Source organism: Mycena indigotica (genome assembly GCF_014461135.1).
Source record: "Mycena indigotica strain 171206Taipei chromosome Unknown Mind.scaff0010, whole genome shotgun sequence".
NCBI classification, from domain to species: Eukaryota; Fungi; Basidiomycota; class Agaricomycetes; order Agaricales; family Mycenaceae; genus Mycena; species Mycena indigotica.
In genome coordinates this window covers 2,872,203-2,898,936 of record NW_023503009.1, presented here as the reverse complement: position 1 = coordinate 2,898,936, position 26,734 = coordinate 2,872,203, and the positions used below count along the sequence as shown (strand labels likewise).

Genomic DNA, 26,734 nt, shown 5'->3' with positions numbered 1-26,734 from the left:
TTTTCAGGTACGACAACAGCTCCGGACACTGGGCAATCGCACAGAAGCGTGGTGGAAGGAGTCGGAAGCGACGGCGGTCTAGTCTGGGACTCGGTGTGGGCAGGACTGTGAGCGACGAGTACGTTTTCGATGTATTTAGTAGCAAAAAATGGATTGGATTGTACCAAATACAGGGAAACTATCGATAAGTAAGCCCGGCAGACCAGGGCAAGCCCCGACAGCTCACGGCACAGCAGGGCAGCCGTTGGCAGACGACGACAGCCAGAAAAAGTTATGAGATAGCCTGCCAGGACTTGCCCACATCTGTCGGACAGATGTGTGGGCAGGCCCTGGATAACCACAGTCCCCGCCGTCGCCGTCGTTGGACATCAACGACGGGTCGTCAATGATCATTTGTTGCCCTTGTTGAGGGTCTGATCCATCATAAGACATTCGAGGAGCAACACCGGCCATGTGCTGCAACTCTAGCTCTCCTGCGCGAACCTGGTTGTAGATTTTTCTGATATCTGACGCCTGCTCCCCTGCCTCTTCGTAAGAATAGCTGTATTGCTCAAGACCAGCAACACAGTTCGATACTTCTGGACGGCCAAGGCGAGCGAGAAGGTTTCCAGATTGGACAACACTGACGAGCATGACGGCTGGATCAAGTCGCTTTCGAGGAGAGTGAGCTACACGGTCGGAAGACTCGATGGTAACATACAAGGTAGCCATTTGATGTCAAAACACCGGCCTACAAAAAGCTTCAGCAAACAAAAAAAACAAGCTGAACGATAAGAGGTCTCACCAAACCAGCTATTCGAAGAGCGCCATGTAAGGCCTCGTCAGCCACTTTTCGCATGACCTAGAAGATGAGGACTTTAGCCTCCGAGAGACTAGCAACTTACCAACTTGTCTATTTGGGAATAGTTCGGGACCATGCTAATAGGTTGGTTCATCCGAATGACCTCGTTGACTTCCTTGACTCCGAAATCTAAACATCTAGTTAGGCACAACGAATCATGGAGTAATTGGATGAGAGTACCATCGAGAGCAGTGAACAGCACAACCCACATGACGTGATAAGTCGCATCGCTGGCACAAGAGGAGACGGCCTAGAGACGCGAGATCAACTTGATAGCTCGTAGCGGAGAAGCTCGGACTGACCGACACAAAGTCCCATTCGCCCTCGAAGTTGCTGGGTACTCCAACAAGGGTAAGAAATTCGTCGCGCCATGAACTCAGCTGGGATGTCAATCCATAGAGAATATCGAAGGGAATGCCATCTGAGTCTGTTGATGGCCGCCATAAATGTCTTGACATTGACCGGGCAACGCGGGCGAGAGCATGGGCAGCGCGATAATAACCCTATTCATTCCTGTCAGCCGATAAAAAATAGAGTTGGATTAATGCGTACTAGAAACTAAAAGGGAGAAGAGTTGAGTTGGAGTTAATATGTTGGCTTAGACCCATTACCTCTAGTTGTTCCCTAGGGTTCGGCGCAGGCGTATGTGAGTCAACTTCTGGAGGAGTTGGATCCACAGTGTAGAAATCAATATCGTAATCATCATCGTCAAGAACGGGTTTATGACGATAATAGACAGAGCCATATGCATCCGCGATGCAAGCCATCCAAAATGCAAATATCATGGTCCCTCGCGCGTCAGGCCTACCAGTAAGAAGTAAGCTAAAGCACCACATATAAGGAACCAGGCACGCACGCGGATATGGTCGTGAGCACCGATTTGTGATTTACCTGAAGTTTGGGCTTCAATGAATGAAGGAAGGTGAGAAAAGATCGCCCTACTTGCAGGTCAAGAAGATGTCGAGTAGCTGCGCTGACCCAGAAACAGTGGAATCCTGGCAATGTGCGTTAGCAGCCGATTGGCTACCAAATTATCGACCCACTGTTTGGATCATCCGGGTTTTCTTGGAAGAACGCACGTCAAAAGGAGACCGCTTTTAATAATTGATAGCGTACGACTTTGGAGTGGTTCAAGCAGAAGACCAATGACAACGTGATCTGGTGACGGAATACGATGGACCTTGAGCGCTTCTGCGAGGTCTCGCGCACGGTCAATTAGTGTCTTGGCCAATAAACTCTGTCCGCCGGGTCGTTGACGATCAGCAACGAGCAAAGGGTGCTCAGAAAATTTGGTTCCCCATGCTATTACGGTGGCAACCAACGCAGGATGCAATGTGTCTTCTGAAACACTGTTATCTCCCGGTTGGAGCCGTAGTTGACTGCGGAATTGTTCGGGGTTGAGAAGAGGGATGCGTGTGTGGACGATTTGGAAAAATACTTCAACAAGATCTAGTGCGAACCTGGAGGCAAAATGAGGAATCATGAAGCACGGAGATTCGCACGGCAAACCCACTCGGCGCGAAAGACGTCAGAGTCAAGTTTGTGAGCCAGTTCTCCCCACTGCGAAAACGATCCAGGAGGACTAAGCAAAATGAGAACAAGATACAAAGAAAGGGAAAAGGCGAACTTTGCATTCTCTGGGGCTGCAAACACATAGGCAAGGACTTCTCGCGTCGGCGTTTTGAGTGTGATTGGTGGGTAGAATCCATACTTGACTAACAGCGGAAGAGCGTGAGGTGCTACGGAGAGCTGATTGGTTGGTGAAGACACGCCGTCAGACGGAGCGATGCTGCATTTAGGGTGAGTGGATGTTTGCTCAGCATGGGGAAGGTCGTTACATCTTGGACGGACCGGGCCCTGGGGGCTAGACCATCGTCAAGACGGAACGACGACAATGAAAGATGCAATATACCTAGGTTTGTTATAAGCAGGGTTGGCTACAATGACAAGTCGAAGACATACCTGGCAGCAGAAAGATTCCTCGGCCTTCGAGTGAGGGTAGTTGACTTCTTCTTCTCGCTTGTGGCCTGTTGTACATAATGGCTGCTCGTGGATCAACGAGGAAATACTAGATCGTAATGCTGATGAACGGACGTGCAGGGATAGTTCTTCGACAGACAGTGCTAGTCAAGTAGGTCATTTGTGGCGACAAAGGAAAGAGATAAATGCCCACTTGGCACTGTGGGATGACATTGAGACGCGTTGATAAAGCTCGAGTGACCCCATACCTTGGACTCAGTTGGTAACTTGACGCATTTCACTTTGCGAGATCGGCAAGCGTCGCAGGCAGTATTCTGTTTCCTTGGTGGTGGAAGGGTCTTTGCAAGCTCATGTATTTGACTTTGCATCGAATGACTCGGAAGATTCAGACCTAGTCGTTGAATGAAGCGAATCAAGAAGAGAGAGAGATAATGGGTAGGCCTGCCTGGCTGCGATACGGACGACTCGTGGTATTGCTGCATGGCTGCTTGCTTCCTAACGGTTGAACACGCAACACTGAAAACAAGTTGTGATATGGAGAAAGTATTTGGTTGGTGGGCGGGAACAAGATTGAATTCCAGGATGCGATCTGTCACGTTCGGTACCGCTACGCACATTTTCGTTTGTCACCCACTCCTTCACTCTCAGCCATGGTCAAAGTCGAAATTGTAGAGGAGAACAGTCCGTATGGATCAGAAGCGGGCTCACGGGCATCATCAACGACCTCCCTCTCCTCTGTAGAGTCCGACATTGACAACGACGAGTCTTTCATTGACCGTATTGCTGCCCTTGTCGACATTGTCCCGCTAACAACACGTCATGCCATATCGGAGCGTGTTTCCAAGTCTGCATCCCTCATAAAACGTGGTGGAAAATTCGCGGGCAACCTTGTTTGGATATTGACCACGTCCGCCCTTCTCGTTGCTCTCCCATTGGCCTTGGTGCTGGAAGACGAAGCCAAGATTGTTGCACAGGAAAGAGAGCTTTTAGAGCAACAACAAGGTCAACAGCAGGTACGTTTGGTGTCTTTTCGGCTTTTTTTGCCTGCAAAGCTGACACTTTTTGAGATGTTGGGCCCTTCAATGTACCCGCCAAATCCTAACCAGCCCAAAGCTGTTGTACCGCCAGGGTTCTGAACTACTCGACACCACTTTTATCTGCCCCCCGCTCACGAAAAAATAAAACACGTTTTATTGCCCTTATTGCCACCACTACACTATGCTGTTGTCTATTTGTGAAAAAAAAAAAAATTAGCCGTTGGCAAGGTCGGATACAGGTTATGGACTGACAAGAGAAGGCCGAGCTGGGAATTCGACGGGTTCTGTGTATGTCTCCGCACTACGGTAGCGTCTTAGGTATTTGAGGGCAAGAGGCTCTGTTTCACTGGGCGTAATTCCCGCTCCTCCCAGTCCCCAACGGTTTCGCTGTCATTCAGATACCTTCTCGTGACTTCGTCTGGACTCTGGACTCATCAGAGGCCACCACACAGACTGTGAGAGTTTGGCAACTGCAGTGGCAACTCCTTGTGGCATTGCTGGCACGTATGAGTGGGTAGAACGCAGTGTGACCGCAGAAACAAGGTCAAGCAGGTAGTCGTATGTGAGTGTTGAGGGTCCGGGGAGAGACAAAGTCCGAGAGCTCAAACTGGACTCTGGTACCAGGTTTGCGAGCGCTTGAGCAACGTCAAGGACCTGCAAGTAGTCAAAACGGTGTTGGGTTGGCCCAAGGGAAATAATCATACATGGACTGGCCGGATTTGTGTCTTGCCGGAGTTCAATTTCCACCACCACGGAGACACTGTGAGATATGAGACAATGATTTGGGTTTGAGTTGTATGACGCACTAGCAAGGCTATTCAAAAGCTTGTCTTCATAGCCAAACATACTCCCAGGTCTAACAATCGTGGCATTCGGGAATGCAGCTTTAACGCGCTCTTCGCCAAGGGCCTTGGTTTGATAGAATTTGGATTCGGAGGTTGCGGAAGCATTGAGATGGGAGACGTGGACGAAACGCGACACCCCAGATCTTGCAGCAACGGAAGCAATCCGTTCAGCACCAGAAACATGGACAGACTCGAAATCAAAGTTTCTAGCAGTATTTTCTCAGGTTCACGTATCAGTGTAATAATATAGCCACGCACTTGGTCTCAAAGTCACGGCCAGCAAGGTTGAAAACGATATCAGAATGTCTGAGGCACTCCGCTATCTGTTCCTCATTTCTAATGTCCCATTCCTGATGCTATTGGTTGGAAGCAGACAATGTGCGAGAGTTGACGCGTACCATGCGGACTATCTGACCAAGATCACCCATAGGTTTGAATATGCGTGCCTCATCTTCGTCTCGGTACGGGATGATGACTTGTGTTCCCATTTTAGCTGACCAAGTAGTTGAGGATGGGTGGTCAACCATGAGTGAGCTGGTAACCCACCGATTTTCGAGGCCAGATATCGTCCAAGGAAGCCAGTACAGCCGAATATCGTTACGGTGTGGCCAGACACCGCGCTGTAGCCCGGGGAGGCATAAGAAACGATGGGCTTATTGGTGGAAGGAAGAGTTTGAAGGTCGTGGTATGCTCGCTACGAGGCATAAACGTATGAGCTAGTGAAAATTGAGCATTGGAGTGGGTCGGGCGGACGGAGGTGGTGGCTCGGGATAACGTATCGATAGGTCACGTGCTGCCACATCAATCCTACTACAGCATTCCGACCTTTCCCGATGGTCGCTGCTGAAGAGAAAGTGTGACAAATGTGACGGCAATCTTTACAACTTCTTCAAGCCTTCCAACTCATGGCACAAGGCAAGACGAAGGGTCTTCAAGCAAAACAGACCAATGCTCGCCACGCGCACAAGGCTGCTACCGCTACGAAGAAGGGCAAGTGATTCATTGCGCCGAAGGTTTGCTGCGTCACCCTCGTTTGCTTCCCAAACTTTAGACTCAGTACAGAAAACTGCGCTAGTCAAACAAGCGGCTGTCCAAAAGGTAATGCTCTAAGGTCTTGACTCTGACGACATTCAAACCATGCAGTCCCTCACCGCTAAAAATCAACAAATCGATTGAAAATCAAATGGTCGCGGCTGCATCTGTTGAGGATGGAGGTGGAGAGAAGAGGGCGCAGAGGAGCAGATGGGGAGAAGAAGAGTATGAATATTTGTAGCTATTACATGTCTTTATATACTATTGCTGTTTGTTCTAGATAATTCTACAAGGATGAAGAATAATGAGTAAGTAGAATCAGAGAGAAACTCGGGGAACACCGGAGCTCCGGGCTTGGTAAGCGCCGGCCGGTGAGTGTTCCCAACAGCATCTGGAGGAAAGCTCACCATCATGAGGAATGCACATGAAGGGTGAGTTCCACACTTTACTTTGAATTCTAGATGCACTTATGCTTTTTAGATCGTCCGCGAAAGGGAAATAGGCTATTAACATCTTGCTGGAGTAATATGGCACATTGTTTTTCGCGCATCCGGGAGAAATCAGACCACGAAAAGACAGGCACTTAGGTTCTTCATATGTTGACTTGCTATGTCGAAGGTCTCAACACGAAGGTCTTTTGGACCATTCCGCTCTGGCCAAGTCTCTGTTCCGACGTCAGATGTTGTGTTAAATTCAATTTGGACACAACACGTCAATATGCGAAGGGGAACAGGCTTGCCGCCTTTGCGGGAAAAACCACACAGAAGCGGACCACCGAAAAACGTGCGCGCCATGCAAAACGGAGGCGGAAAACAATGGCATGGACCTAGACGACGGTACTAATTTAGGACCAACACCACCGTGCACGCACAACCTCCAGTGCCTAAACTGCCGGGGTAAACATATCGACACAAACCACGCAGCAGACTCGCGACGCTGCCCAGAGAGGATCGAACAATACGGAACAGCCAGAACCAATGAGAGAAACCTGACAACAGCAAAAGCGAGCGGCGAGTGGGAAACGGTAAACCGAAAGAAGGCGAGCGAACAGGACAGGCGAAGTGACTGAGCCAGGCCGAACGACGGCCCCAAGAGCAAACCCCCCAGCAAACCCAGACCTGACGGCGGCAGCAGGTGCCCTTGGCCTTAGAGCGCACCCGGCGCAGATTGCGGCAGCATTAAGAGAAGCCCAAGATAAGTTTGGTACAGTATGACAGACACGACCCCAACACGTTTCTCGAGACCGATTAGATGTGGACAAATGAATACTAACAAGAAGGGAGACACGATTGTAGCGCTACTCAACAACCCAATCAACGACTTCGACATCCTCTTCCTCCAGGAGCCAAGCTGGGGCAGAATCGGAACAGAAAACGGGGAGCCGATACTAGGACCGCCAGGCCACGGTGCATGGGTTCCACTACTACCAAAGGATAACATACCAGCAGACTCACCACAACCACGAGTAATGGCCTATTATAAACGACGAGAAGACTTCACGGTTACATTACGCTCGGACATCGCATCTGACCTTGACTTACAGGTATTGGACATCACACAAGCTGGGGCGCCAACAACCACAGTAGTTGTTGAAGTTGAAGTCATATCCGCTTACCATACTTGCACATGACCGCTTGGTAATAACCAATGCGCTTGGTAAGGACTGAATACTCGCTCAGTCATCCTCTACCTTTACTTACTCATCGTACTTATAAATCGTAGTCAACATAGTGTAGTCAGCATAGCTAGCCTGAGTATATATACTGAGTAGTCTAGCTCGTCGTCTCTCCAGTCCTGTTGTTATTCACACAGTTCTGGTGAGTTACTTACATGCTTTCCTCTATCTTACATATGCTTATGACTCTATGTAGATATCATCTTGTCAGGTATATACTCAATCCAGTCCTGTTGTTATTCACACAGTTCTGATATCGTCTTGTCAGGTTATGGGCCCCGCCCCTTCTCCCTGCATAAGGCAAGTCCTTCTTGCTCGGATCGGTGCTGCCTCTATTGTACTGTCCTTTATTGGACATGGCATGGCACTTTGTGTCAAGGCTAGTGTTGCCCCTTTACCTACACAAAGCCCTCTCTTTTTACCTATCATTTCTTAACCTAGTATTGCCATTGCCGGCCCTGCTCTCACTTCAGGTTCAAGCGCATAGCCAGTCCTTCCCCAGTGGGGTAAATTCATAACAGCAATATGACGGTTCAACACCGATCATTCTGGCTAGCGACCAGGCCCTGTCAGTGCATGTCAAACTCGATCAGACCTCTGCACAGAAGGGATTGTTGGGGACATCTCCTTAGGGAGTTGCGAGGCTGTGAGATGCTGTCCTGAACAGAAAAGGGTGGACCTCTGTCCTCGTGTGGCAGATGTGTCAAAAGGGAATGATTGCCCATTGTAGTCATCATAAACACCCTTCGGCGGCATATACTATACTTAGATAATTACGTAGTCCTTGGGACAAGCCACCTAAAACAGTTCTTGGACGAACTGGACCATGTGGGCAATACAACTGCGTGCATGGGGCATCTGGGTTCCCTTGGATAGATAGATTTTACTCTTCTTCTGGGGCATTACATATTTGGGGCACACTATGCTAGGCCTTTAGTACTTGGCACTCTGTTGACTGTAGGGTCACAGAGCACTATCCACCTCTCTCTATTGTTTACAACCGATCTGACTTCCTTTGAAGTATCAGATTAAACTGGATCCATCGTCTACACCAATTCTTTACTGGTACCCCGGTGATTACGACGAAGAACACTCTTACTACAACTCTTTGAACACCAGTGGAGGATATAACTCTGCTGAGCTTTACGCTGTAGGAGACCACGAAAATCCAGATTTCGACGATTACGCCGAAAATTACTCTCCTGAACTTCATCGACTCTTTGGTACTCCTTACTATCCAATCCCACCAACCCTCCAGGAACTAGTTGCACTAGAAATGTCGCTTACTGGTACTGTTTCAACTGTCATCCCAAAGTTGGATGGCACCAATTATCAGGTCTGGGAGGAGAGTATTTGAACCTCCTTATGATCCAGAAAGTGTGGGGGCATACTGAAGGAACCATTCATCGCCCTGCAGATGACCAGGTAGAAGCCCTAGCCAAATGGGACGAAGCCAATTGGGTCGCTGTTGGTCTCATGAAGGCCCATATGACCAATACCTTGCAGAGAGAATACGGCTCCAAGGTCAGCGGCACTACCAAGGTCAAGCGAAATGCCAAGGAGCTTTGGGATGCTCTAGCAGAAGCTTTTAGCAAAACAGCTGCAGTAGAAGGCTTTTTGCATTGGAAGCTGCTCAACTCCTACAAGTTTGTTGCGGGGGAGACTCTGGAGAAGCAAATCGACCAGATGGACACCCTTCGTAACTCTGCTATCACTGCTGGCATGGAGGTCACTGATACCCAATATTCTCTCATGCTTTTGTCGGCACTCCCTGCTTCTGAAGGCTGGGTAACTTCCTACCTTGCTAACACTGCGGCCGACAAGCTCAAGCCTGGTGTGGTCAAGCAGACGATCTTGACCACAGTCAAATTCAACACTTCCCAGGGCGAAGGATCAGCCCATAATATTTCCACAGTCACTCGTCTTCCTGGCAAGAAGAAGTGTGAAACTTGTGGGGGTAATCATCCTTCGAACCAATGCTGGGTCAAGTACCCTGAGAAGCGCCCTAAGCATCATAAGGGCAAAGGCAAGGGTAAAGGCAAGGGCAAAGGAAAGGCCAATGGGGGTAGTTCAAATGTAAACAATGCTGTTGCTTCTGGTTCCGGTACCAATACACCTGTTTTCTCCGCTTATATCAGAGTGAGCGCAAATGAAGCATTAGCAAACCACGATCATATTGATGATCTTGTGGCTATATCAGAGAGAGGTTTCCTTCAGGATTCTGGATGTACGAACAATGTGTCTAGTTATTCTGAGGATTTTTACGAGATCGACTATGATCACCCAATGCGTGGACATATCACCGTAGCCGATGGTTCGAGACATGCCAGTCTTGGCGTAGGTACCATAAAAGTCCGAAACCATGGTGAAGTCCTTGAATTTAAGGATGTTATATACAATCCTCATGTCAAAGGTCGCTATTTATCCGCATCGCCCATGGACCACGCCGGCTATACTTGGGTTATTAGGAACAGTTTATGCCAGATTACGGATACAAAGTATTTCACTTCTGGTGGCCGTTCGGGCAAAGTTTTTATGGAGGGTCGTAATATCCACGGACTCTACTGGTTTATACCAGATGAGATCATCAAACCACCTTCTCTCCATGTTGCATCCAAGCCAGAGTCTACTTATCTTTGGCATAAGCGTCTTGGCCACGGCCCTGAGAGAGGGCTGTTCGTCGCCTGCCTACACAGGTTGATGGCGTCCCTCCTCTGTTTAAAGACAAAGGTCATCCCATTTGTGATGGTTGCCTGCTCGGGAAGCAGCATAAGCGCCACTACCCTGAGTCCACGTCTCGTAGTGAGGATGTATTAGACCTCATACATATGGACATCATGGGACCATTTCCCGGTTGAATCTCTCAAATATGGTAGTGGAAAAGGAGGGAAGGCTTACGCTATTACCTTCTTGGATGATTATTCTTCGGTCGCCAACCAAGACTACCTAGCCCATAAGAGTGAAGCTCTGCAGGCCTTCAAACGTTTTAAGGCGCGAGTTGAACTTGAAACTGGGAGAAAGATCAAAGCTCTCCGTTCTGACTGTGCTCAGGAGTTTATCTCCGAGGAATTTGAAGCCTTTTTGGCTGAGCATGGCATTACGCACAATCTTTCTGCTGCATACGAACCCCAACAGAATGGTCGGGCAGAACGGATCAACCGGACTTTACAAGAGAAGGCCGAGTCAATGCGTCTAGACGCAGGCCTCTCGAAGCGCTTTTGGCAGTTGGCATTAGAATGTGCAACCCACATATACAATCGTCAACCAATGGCGAGGATTGGTTGGCGTACCCCCTATGAGATTTGGGTCGGTAATAAACCATCGATCAAATATTTCCGCGTATTTGGATGTAAAGCTTCCATCGTTAATCAGAACCAATATGCTACTAAGGGTGACGCTCACAATAATTTCGTCATCTTTATTGGTTACGATAATTCCGAAGGAAGTGTATATCGTTTTTGGGATCCGTTTAAACAACGGGTTGTTACTTCTTCAAATGTTGTCTTTGATGAAGGAGTATTCCCAGCCAAAGAGCGGATACAATCTCAAGGATGGTATGTCCCTGAGCCTGTTTACATGGATTGGACAGTTCCGCAGCATGAGCAACCCCCCGGCACAGCCTGATGGGGGTGCTCCTCCCCTTGATAATGATGCTCCGCCACCTCCTCAACCTCCTCCTCCTGCTCCGCCTTTGCGTCGTAGCAATAGGGAAAGGACAGTTGTTGAAAAGGAGTGGCCCGAGTACCCGGACGCACAGACACGTCGTCGTCGTGCTGAAGGGAAAGTTGATTCAATTGACGAGCTTATGCGAAAAGTCATTCCTCCCGATTTTAATCTGTCTGATTATCTTAATAAAATGAGGGCAGATGGAATACCCGAACATCTTAAAGACGCATTGGATAGTGATGAGGCCCCTGAGTGGATCATTGCCGTCGGCGAAGAGTTCTATGCACTCGAGGACAATAACACTTGGGTAGTTGTCAATCGCAAAGATATTCCAAAGGGTCGCTCCACTGTCAAATGTCGTTGGGTATTTACGAAGAAACGGGATGGTCGCTATAAGGCTCGGTTAGTTGTCAAGGGGTACACACAAATTCACGGCGTTGATTTTAACGAAGTCTTCGCTCCTGTTGTTAGCTTTGAGGCTGTTCGCGTACTCTTAGCTATTGCTGCACTTGAAGGTTGGGAAATTCATGGCATGGACGTCAAGTCCGCTTTCCTCCATGGAGACTTAGACGAGGAGATCTACATGGAATTGCCTGAACTACCACCGTCCTTTCCTCAGTTTACCCTGATCAAGTCGCTCGTCTCAAAAAGTCGTTATATGGTCTTCATCAAGCCGCACGTGTGTGGAACAAGAAGATTCATGAGGCGTTGCTTGAACTTGGTTTCCTCAGGACATACTCTGATGGGGGGCGTCTACGTATATCGTCGACAGGAGGGAAGATATAAGCATCACTGTTGTTTTGTTGCTATATGTCGACGACATGCTTATTATGGGGAATAACTCGAAATCTATCGCTACATTGAAGTCAGAGCTCAAGAGTCGTTTTAAAATGACTGACTTAGGCCAGGAACTTGACTTCCTTGGTTTGGGTATTGTCCAAGATAAAGAGTCTGGCTCAATTCTCATCAATCAGCGTCGCTACTTAGTCAGTGTCCTAGAGCGCTTTGATATGATGGATAGTATCCCCATAGATACACCCTTTGCACCAGGAGTTGTTATTACGGAGAACAAGGAAACTTGTGATCCGGAAACACGCACTCTGTTTCAACAGATGATCGGTTCTCTTCTATATGGCATGCTTGGCTCGCGACCAGACATCGCCTATTACGTCATACGTCTAGCTAGATATAGCTCAAATCCGTCTGAACATCAATTTGAAGTTAGCCCGGGATATAATGCGGTATCTCCGAGGCACACTTGATTATAATATCAAGTATGATGGGAAATCCAAAAGTGGTTTGATTGGTTTCTCCGATGCAGACTGGGCAGAAAATAAAGACGATAGACGCTCTATAACCGGTTATGTTACACTCCTTGCCAATGGTGCAGTTACTTGGGTCTCCCGCCGCCAGGCCACTGTGGCCCTCTCCTCTACTGAAGCGGAATACATGTCTGAGAGTGACGCTTCGTCATCATCTCTGTTGGCAGCAGATGTTTTTGACAGAGCTTGGGTTCGAGCCTCCACCCATCCCGCTGTGCGTGGATAATCAGGGTGCTATATTCTTGGCTTCGAATCCTACTCATGATCGCCGTACCAAACACATCGACATGCACTATCATTTCATTCATGAAAAAGTCGAAGACGGTGTTATCGAGCTCTATCATATTCCATCAGAGGATCAAGTTGCTGACATCCTGACAAAGTCTTTGAGTTATGACAAGTTCTCAAAGTTTGTTCCTTTGCTCGGGATCGTTGAGTATACTGGTTGAAGACGTATATGTCTTCTGGGGGTGTGTTGAAGTTGAAGTCATATCCGCTTACCATACTTGCACATGACCGCTTGGTAATAACCAATGCGCTTGGTAAGGACTGAATACTCGCTCAGTCATCCTCTACCTTTACTTACTCATCGTACTTATAAATCGTAGTCAACATAGTGTAGTCAGCATAGCTAGCCTGAGTATATATACTGAGTAGTCTAGCTCGTCGTCTCTCCAGTCCTGTTGTTATTCACACAGTTCTGGTGAGTTACTTACATGCTTTCCTCTATCTTACATATGCTTATGACTCTATGTAGATATCGTCTTGTCAGGTATATACTCAATCCAGTCCTGTTGTTATTCACACAGTTCTGATATCGTCTTGTCAGTAGTCAACATATACAACGACCCGAAACAGCCACGCCCAGCCGTAGAGCGGATGAGGACCCTTCAGATCCCCCGAGATCAACCAGCAATAAAACTCGGAGACATCAACCTGCACCACGAAACATGGTCGCCGCGCGGACAAATCAAGCAACGCGCAGTCACGACGGTTCGCGGAACATATGGCAGGAGAGGATAGCGAGGAATCGGAGCCATACCAGCTGCTGAATAAGAAAGGAGAGGTCACATACACCCCCCATGCGAATACAGGCTCAAGCTCAGTGCTAGATCTCACATATATTAACACGAAGGCAGTCCAGCTCGACACAGTTCAAGAGTGGACAATTGACAGGTCGATGTCCTACGGCTCCGACCACCACGGAATTCGATGGGTCATTGATTATGGCAGGCAGGAGATCGACAACCCAACTGGGACGAAGTACAGCCTCAAGGAAACAAGCCCGGCAGACTGGCAAAATGCATTCCACGCAGAGCTAGAGGGGCAACGCAACAGGATCGACCCCATCAAGGATGACACCCGAACGGGCGTCAAACGAGGAACTGGAGGAAGCAGCGGCAGCAATGACTGAAGCTATGCAGCAGGCCACGGCACTAACAGGGAAAGTGTGCAAACAAAGCGCTCATGCGAAACCATGGTGGAGCAAGGAACTGAAGGATGCAGTGAACAGATTGAGTGAGACGCAGAGACAGCTCAAGGCGTATGAGGCGCAGCAAGGCAACCGGAATACACCACTTCGAAGACACGCAAAAAAGCTGAGTAACTTTTTCGGCCGATTGGTCAAGGCCTCCAAAGCAAAATGGGCAATTGAAAAGCTACAGGAAGCGAAAACGGAGGACATATGGGGCTTTCGGAAATGGTCCAAAGGAGTACGAAACTACCCAATGCCGGCAATATCGCGAGGAGAAGGGCAACCACCAGCAACAACACATGCAGAAAAAATATGACGCGATTCGCGGGGAGCTCTTCCAACCTCCCCCGCAACTCAACGTGGAATACCCAGACCTTACGGAAGGGAACCCAGATGACCTGGAATTCGTTGAGCTCACGAAGGAGGAAACAAGAGAGGCACTCTTTGACACAAGCACGAACACGGCCCCAGGTCATAGTCAGGTGTCATATCAGGTCATTCGATGGGCATGGGCGGTCGCGAGTGACGACATACACGCCCTGATGCGACAATGTCTGCGCAAAGGATTCCATCCAGAACAGTGGAGGAGGTCAGTAGCTGTCGCGCTAAGGAAAACCAAGAAAGCCCGACTACTCGAATCCACGTGCATACCGACTCATTCAACTCCTCGAATGCCTCAGGAAGGTCCTCGAACGAATAGTAGCATGCCGGCTATCGTATCTGGTGGGGAAACACTCTCTGATCCCAGGCACCCAGTTTGGCGGCCGGTCAAACAGCTCAACAATTGACGCACTTCTAACATTCACCAACGATGTACAAGCAGCCTGGAACCATGGGAAGGTCACGTCCGCACTCACATTTGACATCAAGGGCTACTTCGACAACGTCAACCACCCACAACTCCTCAACGAACTGCGACGGAAGAGAATCCCCATCAACTACATATGGTGGACTGCATCATTTTTGACAAACCGTCAGGCGGCAGTTTGCATTGATGGAGAACGAGGACAAATGGCACCAGTAGAGAACGGAATACCCCAAGGCTCACCGGTCTCACCCATATTGTCAACATTCTATAGCAGCCGAGTCCTGGAGGAATTTGAGCAAACAGAACATCCGGTAAACCCCCTCCCCCTACCAGATGATCCAACTGACACAGTGGTCATTATGTACGTGGACGACGGGAAAATCTATGTGTCATCAAACTCATTCGATACGAACAACCACCTACTGCGGTCTGCATACATCAAAGTCCTCGACATCCTGAAAGCACTGGGACTGGACATTGACACCTCGAAGAGGGAGCTGATGCACTACACGAGAAGACGTGGAGACGACGCACCGGCGATTAAGCTACCGAACGGCGACGGAACGGAAAGCTATGTCACAGTATTTACAACAGTGAAATGGCTGGGGGTATACCTTGACCGAAAGCTCACATTCAACCACCATGTGAAGACACTAGCAGCAAGGGCAGCAACGACGGTGAGCGGCTTAACTATGCTGTCAAACACAATCCGTGGCCTCTCGCAGAAACACCTCCGTCACCTGTATACAGCGTGCGTCATCCCAGTAATGACATATGCAAGCCCAGTGTGGTGGAATGGGAAGAAGACTCACCAAACCGACCTGGACCGTGTCCAAAACCGAGCTCTGCGACTGATATGTGCGGCGTTTAAGACGACACCAATAAATGCCATGGAGATCGAGGCATCTGTACCGCCAATTCGGCTGACACTGGGCCACGCCAGCAGCAGGGCAGCAATACGCTTCAATAAGCTTAGCACTCTAAACCCGGTGATCGAACGACTAGCCGACGACTGGCGGAATGGGAACCGACCTCACGCCCGACCACCACTCCCAAGCCGACCAGCTGGCAACAGCAAAGTCAACAAAAAGAAGACAACACAACTCCAACGATTGGCACAGCACACCAGCTCACGCGAGGAAAGGATATCACCATTCCTCACACCCCCATGGCGACGAACGGCGCTGGACTACGAAGGTCGACTAACAATCTCAGGCACTCAAGGGCAGGAGAAAGATGAGGCAGCAAAGGAGCATATCAAACGAGCTGAGTGGCTCTCCCTCTCTGACACACACCTGATGATCTACACAGATGGATCCCTACGGGAAGTGCATAGGATGAGACGGGTCGGAACGGGAGTCGTGATATACCGAAGGGGCGAGGAAATCTTCACGCACGCTGGGGGGCTGGGCGGACACGCAGAAGTGTACGATGGGGAGATAACAGCACTCTTATTCGCAGCGGGAAAGGCGACACACCTCGCGGAACGGGATGCGAGCATCAAACACGTCCACTTCTTTGCTGACAACACAGCGGCAATCAAGACGGTCTTCGACCCCAAACCACGACCAGGACAACTTCAAGCGCATATATTCCACCAGAGGATATATAAGTTTCTCGACGACAACCCCGAGCGGACGGTGGAGATCTCGTGGTCCCCTGGGCACTGCGACATTGTAGGAAATGAGCGGGCGGACGAGCTGGCGAAGCAAGGGACAGAGATGGCAACAACAGGTAGTGGAACCCGAGCGAACACCCTCAGAAGGGCAAAGGAGAAGGTCCAGAAGGAGTGGATCAGGGAATGGAAGTCAAGGCCCAAGCGAGGGCACTACGCAATAGCGAACCGGTTCCCGCCGTCAGTCAAGCCCACGAAACACCTTCATGGCATTGGATGGAAAAAGAGAAGTTTTTGGGAGATTAGTACAGTGCCGGACGGGGCACTGCTTTTCAGGCGAGTATTATGCCCTCCGCGTCCCGTCTGAGAGCGTTGACTGCCCCTGTGGCGAGCACGAACAGACCCGCGAACACATTTTGTGCGAATGCCCACGATACGAACAACATCGCAACATCCTACGGAAAGCGTCAAGAAGCCTGTCACTCCCACAGCTGCTTGGGACACACACAGGCATAGCAGCGTTGGCCGAGTTCCTGGAGAAGAGTGGCGTGTTCACGAAGACTGGCCGGCCGCGAGCCCCAACAACCCTGCCTATCTTCGACAATGAACCAGACCCGCCTGAGTCGGACGACGAGCACGAACACGAGTAGCGCCTAGCGCCTTACAAGCCAACCCAGTCCCAGCACACACACCCTATTTATTGCTCTATGTCTTATGCTCCATGCCCATATTATATGGCCCGACGACTCCATCACGACCGGACTGCGCATGCACTCCATCCGTTAACCCCTTCTCCGCCCTCCGCTATACCATAAACCGCCCCGACCCAAATCCGGCACATCCCACCACCGAGCGGCCAGACAGATTCGCCGCCCCGGCCACCGCCGTCTTAGTAGTTAGTGTACTTGTTGCGGTATAGAAATGCAGATACAAAAAAAAAAAAAAAAAAAAAAAAAAAAAAAACAAAAAAATCAAGTCACGTGTGAATCATCAATCATCGTCTCTTCTTTGACTGTGTCGACCATCTACGGACCAGCAAAACCATACCACTCTGGGGCTATCCCATGACTGTCGACTGAGGATGCTCGTGAGCCATCTCCGAGCGAACCACGGTGTGTTTTTAGTCAATCTCACTCCAGCTTCTTCGTCTCATTTCTCAATTCAACTCAGAGCTCGACTTTAGATGCAACCTACTGGCTGCTAGTGCCGAAGACTACAAAATTGCTCTCTGCTCCGACCCTGACTTTGTATGGACTGTCCAATATCACCACGAAACCTCACGGATCATATGTTTTCCTGCTCATAAAAAAAGGACGTGTCCTCGATCTAACTGGCCTTCTAGATCGCTGCCTCTGACGACCAGACAATCCACATATGGAGCAGCACATCCCGAAGCCACACTACAATACTCACCAGTCACTGTCACTTTGTTACGCCTGCTCCGAAAGACGATCTGGTCATTCCTGCCTATCGCGATTCAGAACGGGACCATGCTGCGCTTTTCCCTTGGCGACACCCTATACTTCGAAAAATAGGCTCCCAAAACCAGGGGAGCGCTGCTCGGAGCGTGTGTTGGTTTGTTTTTACTTGCGGTCGTGGATCGCTGGTTGGCGGCTGCGCTGTTGACCAGACTGTTCGCGTGTGGGACATCTCAGCCCTTCGTAATGGCTTTTCGAATACCAGCACAGGCCCCGGAAACTTTGAGTTCTTCGATACCTTCTCGACCGTCAAATATATACTCGAAGGTCATGAACGTGGTGTCAATTTCAACTATGCCATGTTCCATCCCACTCTCCCTCTCATCGTTTCTGCTGCCGAAGCTCGCACCATTAAAAGCTTAGACTGGCGGATGAGCGAGACCAAAGCATGGGAGGTCGATTCCTACCACGACCATTTCAATAACGTTGCGACGGCCCTTTTCCACCCCAACCGGCTTATCGTTTCCTTCGGTGAAGACAGTTTGAAGACTGTTTGTGTCTGGGACCTCCCAAAGCGCACCGCTATCGAAACACTCCATCGATCATACGACTTCATTACCCGTGCCTACCTCGGATTGCTTTCGTTGCCGAACTGTGGAAGGGTTGGCGTTCCTCTCCGACTGCTAAGCTCCAATCCTGCGGAGCGAGCTGTTCTCGGTGCTACTGCTGGCGCTTCATCCGAACTAGACGCGTGGGCGAAGAATGAAGAAACTCGAGACGATATTCGAGTTGACCTTGTCAGTGTTAAAGAAAGTGGATGGGAACTTGACGCAGATGCTGGAGGGGCGGAGGCTATGAAAGCGGTCGATGAGGATGCTACCCCAGATGAAGACTTGCCAGGCTTAGCGCCAGGTATCACCCAGACGGAGTATTGCGGCCGCAACTCCCCACTAATAGCGCCGTCGCGGCAAGATCGTTCGAGACGCGGCAACGCAGGTAAATCGTCTGCCTCTTTGTATAACATTTGCTAATGTTGATATAAAGCTTCTCAATCGCCAACTCAACATCGTCAACCTTGTGGATCTCAGACTATTGACATCCTTCTTGTGGACTTATCGGTCGTCTCATAGATACCTGGCAACTGTCGCATCCTCGCCGCCTCTTCAGCTCCACGTCCGACGCAATTTGCAGAAACATCACTATCCTTCCGGTTATCATGCAGTCGTTGACCTCTGCCTGCTGCAGCACTAAACTCGGGGGGGTTTTCGATTGGTTACTGGCAATAATTTAAAATTAGCAGCGGCGCAAGACACAGCGCGAGTATACTTGGGCCTGGAGACTTGTAAAAACGATAACTTAGGTTGTTCACAGGTTTTCTGTCTTGCTTTGGCCTCGGATTCGACATATTAGATATAATTAGAACATCGTGTAGGTCCAGGGTTGGTTTAATTTGATTGCATCAACGACACATTAATTTCTCTCTTTGTGCTTCCACTGTGACTACGACTGACCCCTCGAGCATGGCCTCTCGTCCCCGACTGGATCATCGATTCACTCAGCCAAGGTCGGGTGCAACAGAGGACGACTATCGAAAGGTAGGTCTCTGTTTCCCGGCCACGAGACATTTATATCAAATCGACAAATTTTCTAGACCATCGATGCTCTTCAGCAGCAGCTGGCGGCCCTTCAGGCCTCATCTACTAGATCTGGACCTACACAGACAGCTCCAGCATCGACTACCAATGGAGCATCAATTTCTACTGGACAGGATTCAGAAACAGATGGTTTAGACGATGAAAATATCCTCGACTACAAAGCGGCAGCAATGGAACTTGGCAAAAAGCACACCATCCTCTATTTCCCCTTCCTTCGACAGCCGAATTTCACTGCTCGTCCAACTAATCCCCCATCAATCCAAGGGGCCGCGAACGTCAAAGAAGTATACGGAAATCCTACTCTACTCTCACAATACCGAACGGAAGAGCTCTATAGGGCAATCCCCGAACAACTCCACAAGCTGGTCGATGCTGCACTGTTCCCTGGATTTGCGAAGGAGGTAGGTTCATACTGACGCAAGACTTTTCATTCTTAATGTTGTTCAAGTTTCTCCATCATCAAAGTGCCGAGTGATCGAACATCATCAACGGCTTGCGACAGAGTCTCCCTCGACTTGTAGAGCTTGCTGGTCTTCAGTCCATCGACTACAAAAAACTTCTATACCACGCTGGCGTCGATAGGGCTCCAACCATTTCCGTGTACAAACGTTTGTACACGGTAATAACCGTTTTTATTTTCATTTAGTTTACCATGGTATGTAAATGGTAAATAAATGAAAACAAATGGTTTAAATGGTTATTCCCTAATAACAATATCAGACAAGCTCATCACTATGTTACTACTAGGAATATGTCTGGTTACCAAATGCATAAGGGTTAGGGTTAGGTTAGTGTGCAACATACATCCTACATGGATATGGATAGTTGTTGCATTTGTAGGCTTCCTCTTGAAGGAATCTATCACATGATCCAGCATCAAATCAGTCAAAAGCAATGAATCTTGACCTACATGCCCATCTAGAATAGTATTACAAGTGAGAAAATTACATCTTTCAGTTAAATAAACCTTATAAACTCAAGTATGTACCATAAAATTGTTGATTATTCTATATTATTATATTACCATTTTTAACCGTTTTTAAATGGTAATAAACGTTTACTAAACGTTTTCTTACCATTTCCGTTTAGTTTACCTGGAGATGTAAATGAAAACTAAATAGTTGGAGCCCTAGCTGGCGAGGATATATCTCAACCACCCCAAACCGCCTTCCCACCGTTTTTACATCGAAACCTTGGAAAACAGGAGAAGGACCGTTACCTCAACCCACTGGGTCCATTCGTAAGTTGCCCGCTATGATTACGCCACAGGCTTTCAATTGATTTTTGTTTACAGGTGCTTCGATATATACTCTTCTCTCATGGGAGCTTGAAAGGCGATGGTCGTAATGTCCCTTCGGGCAAGACTTTGGGATTTAAATGGGGTGTGAAAGATCCAACCGTCGGTGCAATAGGCTTAACCGTCATCACGGTCAGCTTTATTCACCCGTTTTGCACTCCAAACTCACCCGAATATAGATGATTCATATCTTCTTCACCAAAGACACCGGAAAAAACGAAAATTTCGAAGAAATTGGGCGTCAAAGCAAGTTGAATCTTGGCGCTATATTCGACAAAGTTGTTCGAAATCTGCGGATGAATTGGGAAACTCCTCGAATACAGAATCGAATCCTGCCCTTCTGGAAGGATATCACGTTCGCAGGTGTATCGACAGCGTTGAGTCTTCTTATCGCCCCGACTCTCCATCCAGACGACTCGGACGAGGACGAAAACTTCAATGCGATGATGCAAGATATCACTCTAGATGAAGACGATATACAGCCAGCGCTACCACCTGTCACGCCGGGAGAATACTTTAGGCCTTCCATTGGGTTGTGGGTGGATGACAGTCCGGAATTTGCAGGCACGAGCCAGGATCCAGGTAAGTTTTCGTGTTCAGCAGTGATTATGCTAATCCATCATAGAGTTAGCAGAGAATATTAGCCAACGAGTACCACGTCAATCGTCCTCCAACACCGCAACCATTCCAGCCCCCGCAATCATGCCACGTGGAGCACTCTCGATCGCTTCCACCATGAGCGACTTGACTGAGCCTCCCGAGAGCGACGACGGAGGAGAAGTAGAAACTCCTGTCGTCGCACAGGCGAAAAGAGCTCGAGGAGGTGGAGCTAGAGCTCGAGGAGGCAAAAGAGGCAGCGTTCGTGGCAAGGGTCGGTGGCGCGGGTGCGGGTAGAAAAGGCAAGGAACGCGAGGTCCCGGTTGTCGAAGTCGAGGAAGAGAGCATCCCACTGGCACCCCCACCACGGTCTCGACCTGTTCCTCGACGCCGAGTGGTTGTTGAAGGCGGTTCTGATTAGTGGGTGAAGGAAGTTGGTACTTGATATTATTGTTGCTGCTAACATCATTTACATGTAAGACGGACTTACTAGTAACGCGAATTGAATCTGTGCAAGCCTTTTTCTATTTGTGTTTAGATTTTACGGGCACAGCGGCGTGCGGCGTTCGTGACGAACGCGTCTACAAGCAGGCATGTGATCGATTTCGATTCGGATCAAATCATGTCAATGTCAATGCTTCTTCACAAACCACCACCACACGACGACGCCGACGAGGATTCAGACGTTGCGAAATGAAACGGAAGTCTGGGGCTCTTTGGTTGGAAGGGAGGAAAGCACAAATGGAACTGCGGGGGAATCCAGAGTGTCAACGGCCCCTTCGCGCGCCCAAGGCGTAAGTAGTCGCCTTTCGCTGTTCAACGCTCTCTCATGGCAATGCTCTCTAGGGAGCCAAGTCCTCTCATTCCACAAACTCTGGATCATCGGTATGGATCCGTAGTCTGAATCTGCCAACAACTTTTTTCTGACTTAACCACCATTCGTTAGCATCGACTTGGGAACAACCAACTCTTGTGCTTGTGCCGAGATGTCTTGCGTCATTGAGAACTCGGAGGGTGCCCGCACAACACCTTCTGTCGTCGCCTTTGCCAAGCATGGCGAGCGACTGGTTGGTCTCCCCGCGAAACGACAAGCCGTGGTCCATGCGACGAACACCGTCTTCGCATTCAAGCGTCTTATTGGGAGGCAGTTCACTGACAAGGAGGTCGCCGACGACCGACGACCGCAAAACACTGGTGTGTTCGTCAATGTGTTTTCTTTCCTTAGTGACTTTTAAATTGTTTGGAGGCCATTTATCGTCATCAGCAAGCGTGACGGCAGGCCAGCTGTTCCCGGTTGAGTATGATGGAGGGAAGAAAACTTTTGTATGTTCTTCTTCCAAATTTAATGGCTCCAAGCTGATGATTGTCGACAGTCAGCAGAGGAACTTCCTTCCATGGTGTTAACCAAGATGAAGGAAACGGCGGAGCAATACCTGAACCAGAAAGTCAACCACGCTGTCATCACAGTCCCGGCCCATTTCAACGACGCTCAACGACAAGCGACTAAAGATGCTGGACAAATTGCTGGACTGAATGTCCTTCGTGTCATTAACGAACCCACGGCGGCGGCTCTCGCCTACGGACTGGACAAAGACAGTAAAGCCAAAATTGTCGTTGTCTGCGATCTTGGTGGTGGAACTTTCGATATCTCCATTATCGAAATGCCGACGGCGGCGTCTACGAAGTCAAGTCCACCAACACGACACCATCTTGGTGATGAGGGCTTCGACATTCTCCTCGTTGACCACATCCTCAAGGAATTCAAATCCGAGCACGGTATTGACCTCAATGGCGATCGGATGGCCATCCAGCGTATCCGTGAAGCGGCAGCGAAGGCCAAAATTGAGCTTTCGTCAACCGCCCAGACGGAAATCAACTTGCCGTTTATCACCGCCGACGCAACTGGTCCCAAGCATATCAACACGAAACTGCTCCATTCGCAATTTGAGGCCCTTACTTCTTCCCTCATCCAACGCACTGTCGCTCGCTGCAAGAAGGCCCTGTCCGATGCTGGCGTCAAGCCCAGCGATGTCCACCAGGTTATCCTTGTCGGTGGTATGACCCGTATGCCCCGTGTCACGGAGACTGTCAAGAGCGTTTTCGGGCGATCCTAGCAAGGGTGTTAACCCTGACGAGGCTCTCGCTATTGGCGCTAGTGTCCAAGGTGGTGTTTTTGGTGGGCAATGTTACGGATGTTCTGTTTTTGGATGTTACGGCGTCTTTCCCTTAGTAAGTTGTTCCAGTTCTGTCTTTTCGAGTTTAGACTGACGGGGTCATCACAGGTATCGAAACTCTTGGCAGTATCATGACCATCTCATCACTCGCAACACGACCATCCCTACTACAAAAGTCGCAGGTCTTCTCGACTGCTGCTGATCGTGAAACTGCTATCGAGGTCAAGATCTACCAGGGCGAGTGTGAACTTGTTGTGAATAACAAGCTCCTTGGTAACTTCAACCTGGTTGGCATTCCGCCTGCTCCCAAAGGTGTCTCCCAAATCGAAATTACCTTCGACATCGATGCTGGTGGGCCTATTTATCTTTTTCGTCAACTAAATTAATCAACCTGTTGCTAGATGGTATTGTCAACGTCTCTGCCAAGGACAAGGCCACCAGAAGGGACCAGTCTATCACCATTGTCCCTTCTTCATGTTTAAGCAAGGACGACATCAGCAAGATGGTTTCTGACACCGAAGTTGGACAAGGAGCGCCGCGACCTCATCAAACTGTCTAACAAGGCCAATTCCTTCTGCGTGGACACCGAGAACTCGGTCAACGAGTTCAAGGACCAACTCGATACCGCCATCAAGACCAAGATGGATGAAACCCAGGTTGCCTCGCTCGGCTTTCAAAAGCTCTACGAGAAGAAGAACGCTGAGCATGCCGCGTCATCGGAAGCTCCCGCTGAGGAGAGGAAGGACGACGAGAAGAAGGAGTCAATGCCCGACGTGGTTCTATATTGCATGACGCCTAACCTAGACACTAGAAGTACTTCACTACATTGTCCTGTATCTCACCCCTGTAGCCTTAAATACTTACCCCCCCACTCAACAACTCATGAATCCAACTGGCAGTGAAGCTCATGTGTGAGCTTTTGTGTTTCAGCCATTGGTATTCCCTGTTGCTTACCAATGAGTACCCACTCTAGAAAGCCATGTAATGCTATACTCTCCCTTCATATAAATGAATATGTAGTCTAGATTGTCTTTTACCTTTCCCGTATTGTAGTACCCTCGGTTCGAATCCTCCTGTAAACATACTATTATAAGTCCTTAATTACTCCTTCATTACTTCCTTAGATAGCTTCGGTTCAGTACAACAAATAATGACTAGTAATCACTACTGTAACAAATGACTACAAAAAGAAGCTGTTTCTTTTTGACTTTTTTTGGCCATGACTACAGGACACCTTATATAGCCTTTTAATAAAGCTCAGTCTCAAAATGCCTTATAAGAACACTCTCTCTTGCAAAGATTGGCTTATATTGTAAGTGGACGTCAAAGTATAAAATGCCATATAAAGTTGGCCTAATTTGGCAAGATTGCGGCATCTTGGCAAGATCACGTCGATTTGGCAACATGATGTGATCTTATGAAATATGAACCGCCTTTTGAGCCAGATTTGCCTTGCAGCCTTAAATTGCCTAATTTGGCATTTTCAGGCAAAAAAAAAATTTCCGACAATGATGCCACCGGCGCGATAACAGGACCTGGGAAGCTCCACCAAAGGGTGATTCAAAAATTTGGGTTTTTGAGGCCCAAAAATCGCGATTTCCTTGTCCAAAAAAATGGGTTTTTGAGACAAAAATTCTGAAAACCTTCTTCAAAATATGGGTTTTTTAGGCCCCAGGGAGGTTCACAGGAAAGTTTTAGACTGACATGTGCACCAGCATCTAACTGAGTACCAGATGCCTTTTGGGAGGGAAATCACCCCAAAGAGTGTTAGTTCAAAGGTAAAAGCGGCGCAAGACACTTTTTGACACCTGCAAGAATTACCATTTTTAGCAAGTGTCACACGGTGACATGTCACGATCCTTCTTCAAAAATGGGTTTGGGGGGCCCAAAAAATGGGTTTTTGAGGCCAAAATCCGGAAATTTTTTGAACCACCCTTTGGTGGAGCTTCCCGGGTCCTGCGATAACTGCATCCAGACCAGCGGTGGGAAAAATCACTTTTGGCCAGCTTCTCAATCACTCGAGCGGTGTGGTAGTGTCTCGTGGCCGCCACGTCGCCACCACGGTCACGCGCAATTCACGGGTCGCGCTTATCGGGCGATAACAGCCACCTCTGATTTACTCGACATCTCAATTCCTATCTCCTCCCTACTCCACAACTATCTCAAAATATCCGAACTCAAAGCTGCCGCTGGACGCACAGAGCTAGTCGGACTGGGTATAAGACTTGGCTTGGTCCCCCAATGTCTTCGCTGAGGGCAGCAGCGCGCATTCCCATTCATCAAAGACCAAAAACGGTTCTGTGTGGACATGTGGTCAGAGTAGAGCCAGGATCTCTTACACATGGCCAATTTAGTTTTATTTCATTTGTTTGTACCCCTTCCGATCACGTAGTTACGGCAAAGTTACGGTCTCAGATTCGGATAGGAGAATCTTATCTTCCTTGCTTCCCTCTTTCATCTCGGAGTTTTGAGCCTGCGTGAGCGAAAGCGCAGAATAGCGAGCGCGAGCCCAGATATATTCTTATTCACCCCAGAGCTGAGTACATTTTTCCAGAACTACATCCACCCTTCTACTCCACCCGCAGCATCAGCTCGATACGGCCTTGGCCTCTAAAGTAGTCCTCGCTTGGACTACATTCGCCTTCTTCAGCGGATTGGACTACTTCGTAGATGGACGCACATTTGCGAGCGGCATCAGTATGCCTCCCGATCATTCTTTGTGGCCTCGCTTTGACTCTAATTGTAGTGATGCATGATACCTATTCACACAGCTACAAGGATCAAGATGTGTCGGAGTTCTTCAAGATTCTCCAGGTCCTTGTCATGGCAGTCATGCAGCCATTCATCCTACATAATGTTGATGACTATTGGTAGGGTCCATTCGCCGGTGTTCCCCTTAGATTCGATCCCGGGACTAGTTGTAGGATTCTGACAAAATACCGCTGCCATTTCTGATTCTCTCTTCAGTTGCTTACGGGTTCTCGAGTGACTGTATCGGATTTATCGTGGAGAGACTGTCTGGTCAATCCCTTGAACAATATTTGTATGCTTTCCTTCCTCCTCCTCCTGGCAACTGCTTACGTATACCATACCCAGCAAGGAGTACATATTTTCGCCATTGGGAGTCACTTCAGCCTCGTTTTATCTCACTCCGGAGCTTAAGGAGAGGCTGTTACCATTGTCTCTCCGTCGCCCGGATGGAACAATCGAAAGATGGCCACGCCCTCCTGTGATCGAAACAGAACCAGCCCATAGTATGGAAAGCCGCCTCTCGTTTCATTTCGGTCTAAACTGCTGT

The 26,734-nt window shown here is 48.9% G+C and overlaps 3 protein-coding genes across 3 annotated transcripts; 2 read left to right on the top strand and 1 right to left on the bottom strand.

The window, feature by feature from the left end:
• Nucleotides 1-222: 222 nt before the first annotated feature.
• Nucleotides 223-2,962, bottom strand: MIND_01140700 (uncharacterized protein; the record flags this gene model as incomplete). The annotated part of the gene is made up of 15 exons (XM_037367945.1): nucleotides 223-651; nucleotides 701-730; nucleotides 785-841; nucleotides 885-970; nucleotides 1,022-1,091; nucleotides 1,144-1,344; nucleotides 1,394-1,399; nucleotides 1,453-1,645; nucleotides 1,698-1,732; nucleotides 1,784-1,836; nucleotides 1,885-1,905; nucleotides 1,958-2,301; nucleotides 2,355-2,423; nucleotides 2,469-2,705; nucleotides 2,754-2,962. The coding sequence occupies 15 exons, from the start codon at nucleotides 2,960-2,962 to the stop codon at nucleotides 223-225; spliced, it is 2,040 nt and encodes a 679-aa protein (XP_037215777.1).
• Nucleotides 2,963-3,459: 497 nt separating this feature from the next.
• On the top strand, nucleotides 3,460-3,957 carry MIND_01140600 (Mitochondrial import receptor subunit TOM22; the record flags this gene model as incomplete). The annotated part of the gene is made up of 2 exons (XM_037367944.1): nucleotides 3,460-3,834; nucleotides 3,889-3,957. The coding sequence occupies exons 1-2, from the start codon at nucleotides 3,472-3,474 to the stop codon at nucleotides 3,955-3,957; spliced, it is 432 nt and encodes a 143-aa protein (XP_037215776.1). The 5' UTR covers nucleotides 3,460-3,471.
• An 18,134-nt stretch (nucleotides 3,958-22,091) lies between these two features.
• On the top strand, nucleotides 22,092-24,351 carry MIND_01140400 (putative SSC1-mitochondrial HSP70 member; the record flags this gene model as incomplete). The annotated part of the gene is made up of 8 exons (XM_037367943.1): nucleotides 22,092-22,147; nucleotides 22,209-22,456; nucleotides 22,509-22,585; nucleotides 22,636-23,326; nucleotides 23,545-23,787; nucleotides 23,838-23,899; nucleotides 23,958-24,249; nucleotides 24,287-24,351. 8 exons carry the CDS (start codon nucleotides 22,092-22,094, stop codon nucleotides 24,349-24,351), a joined length of 1,734 nt encoding a protein of 577 aa, XP_037215775.1.
• Nucleotides 24,352-26,734: the final 2,383 nt, after the last annotated feature.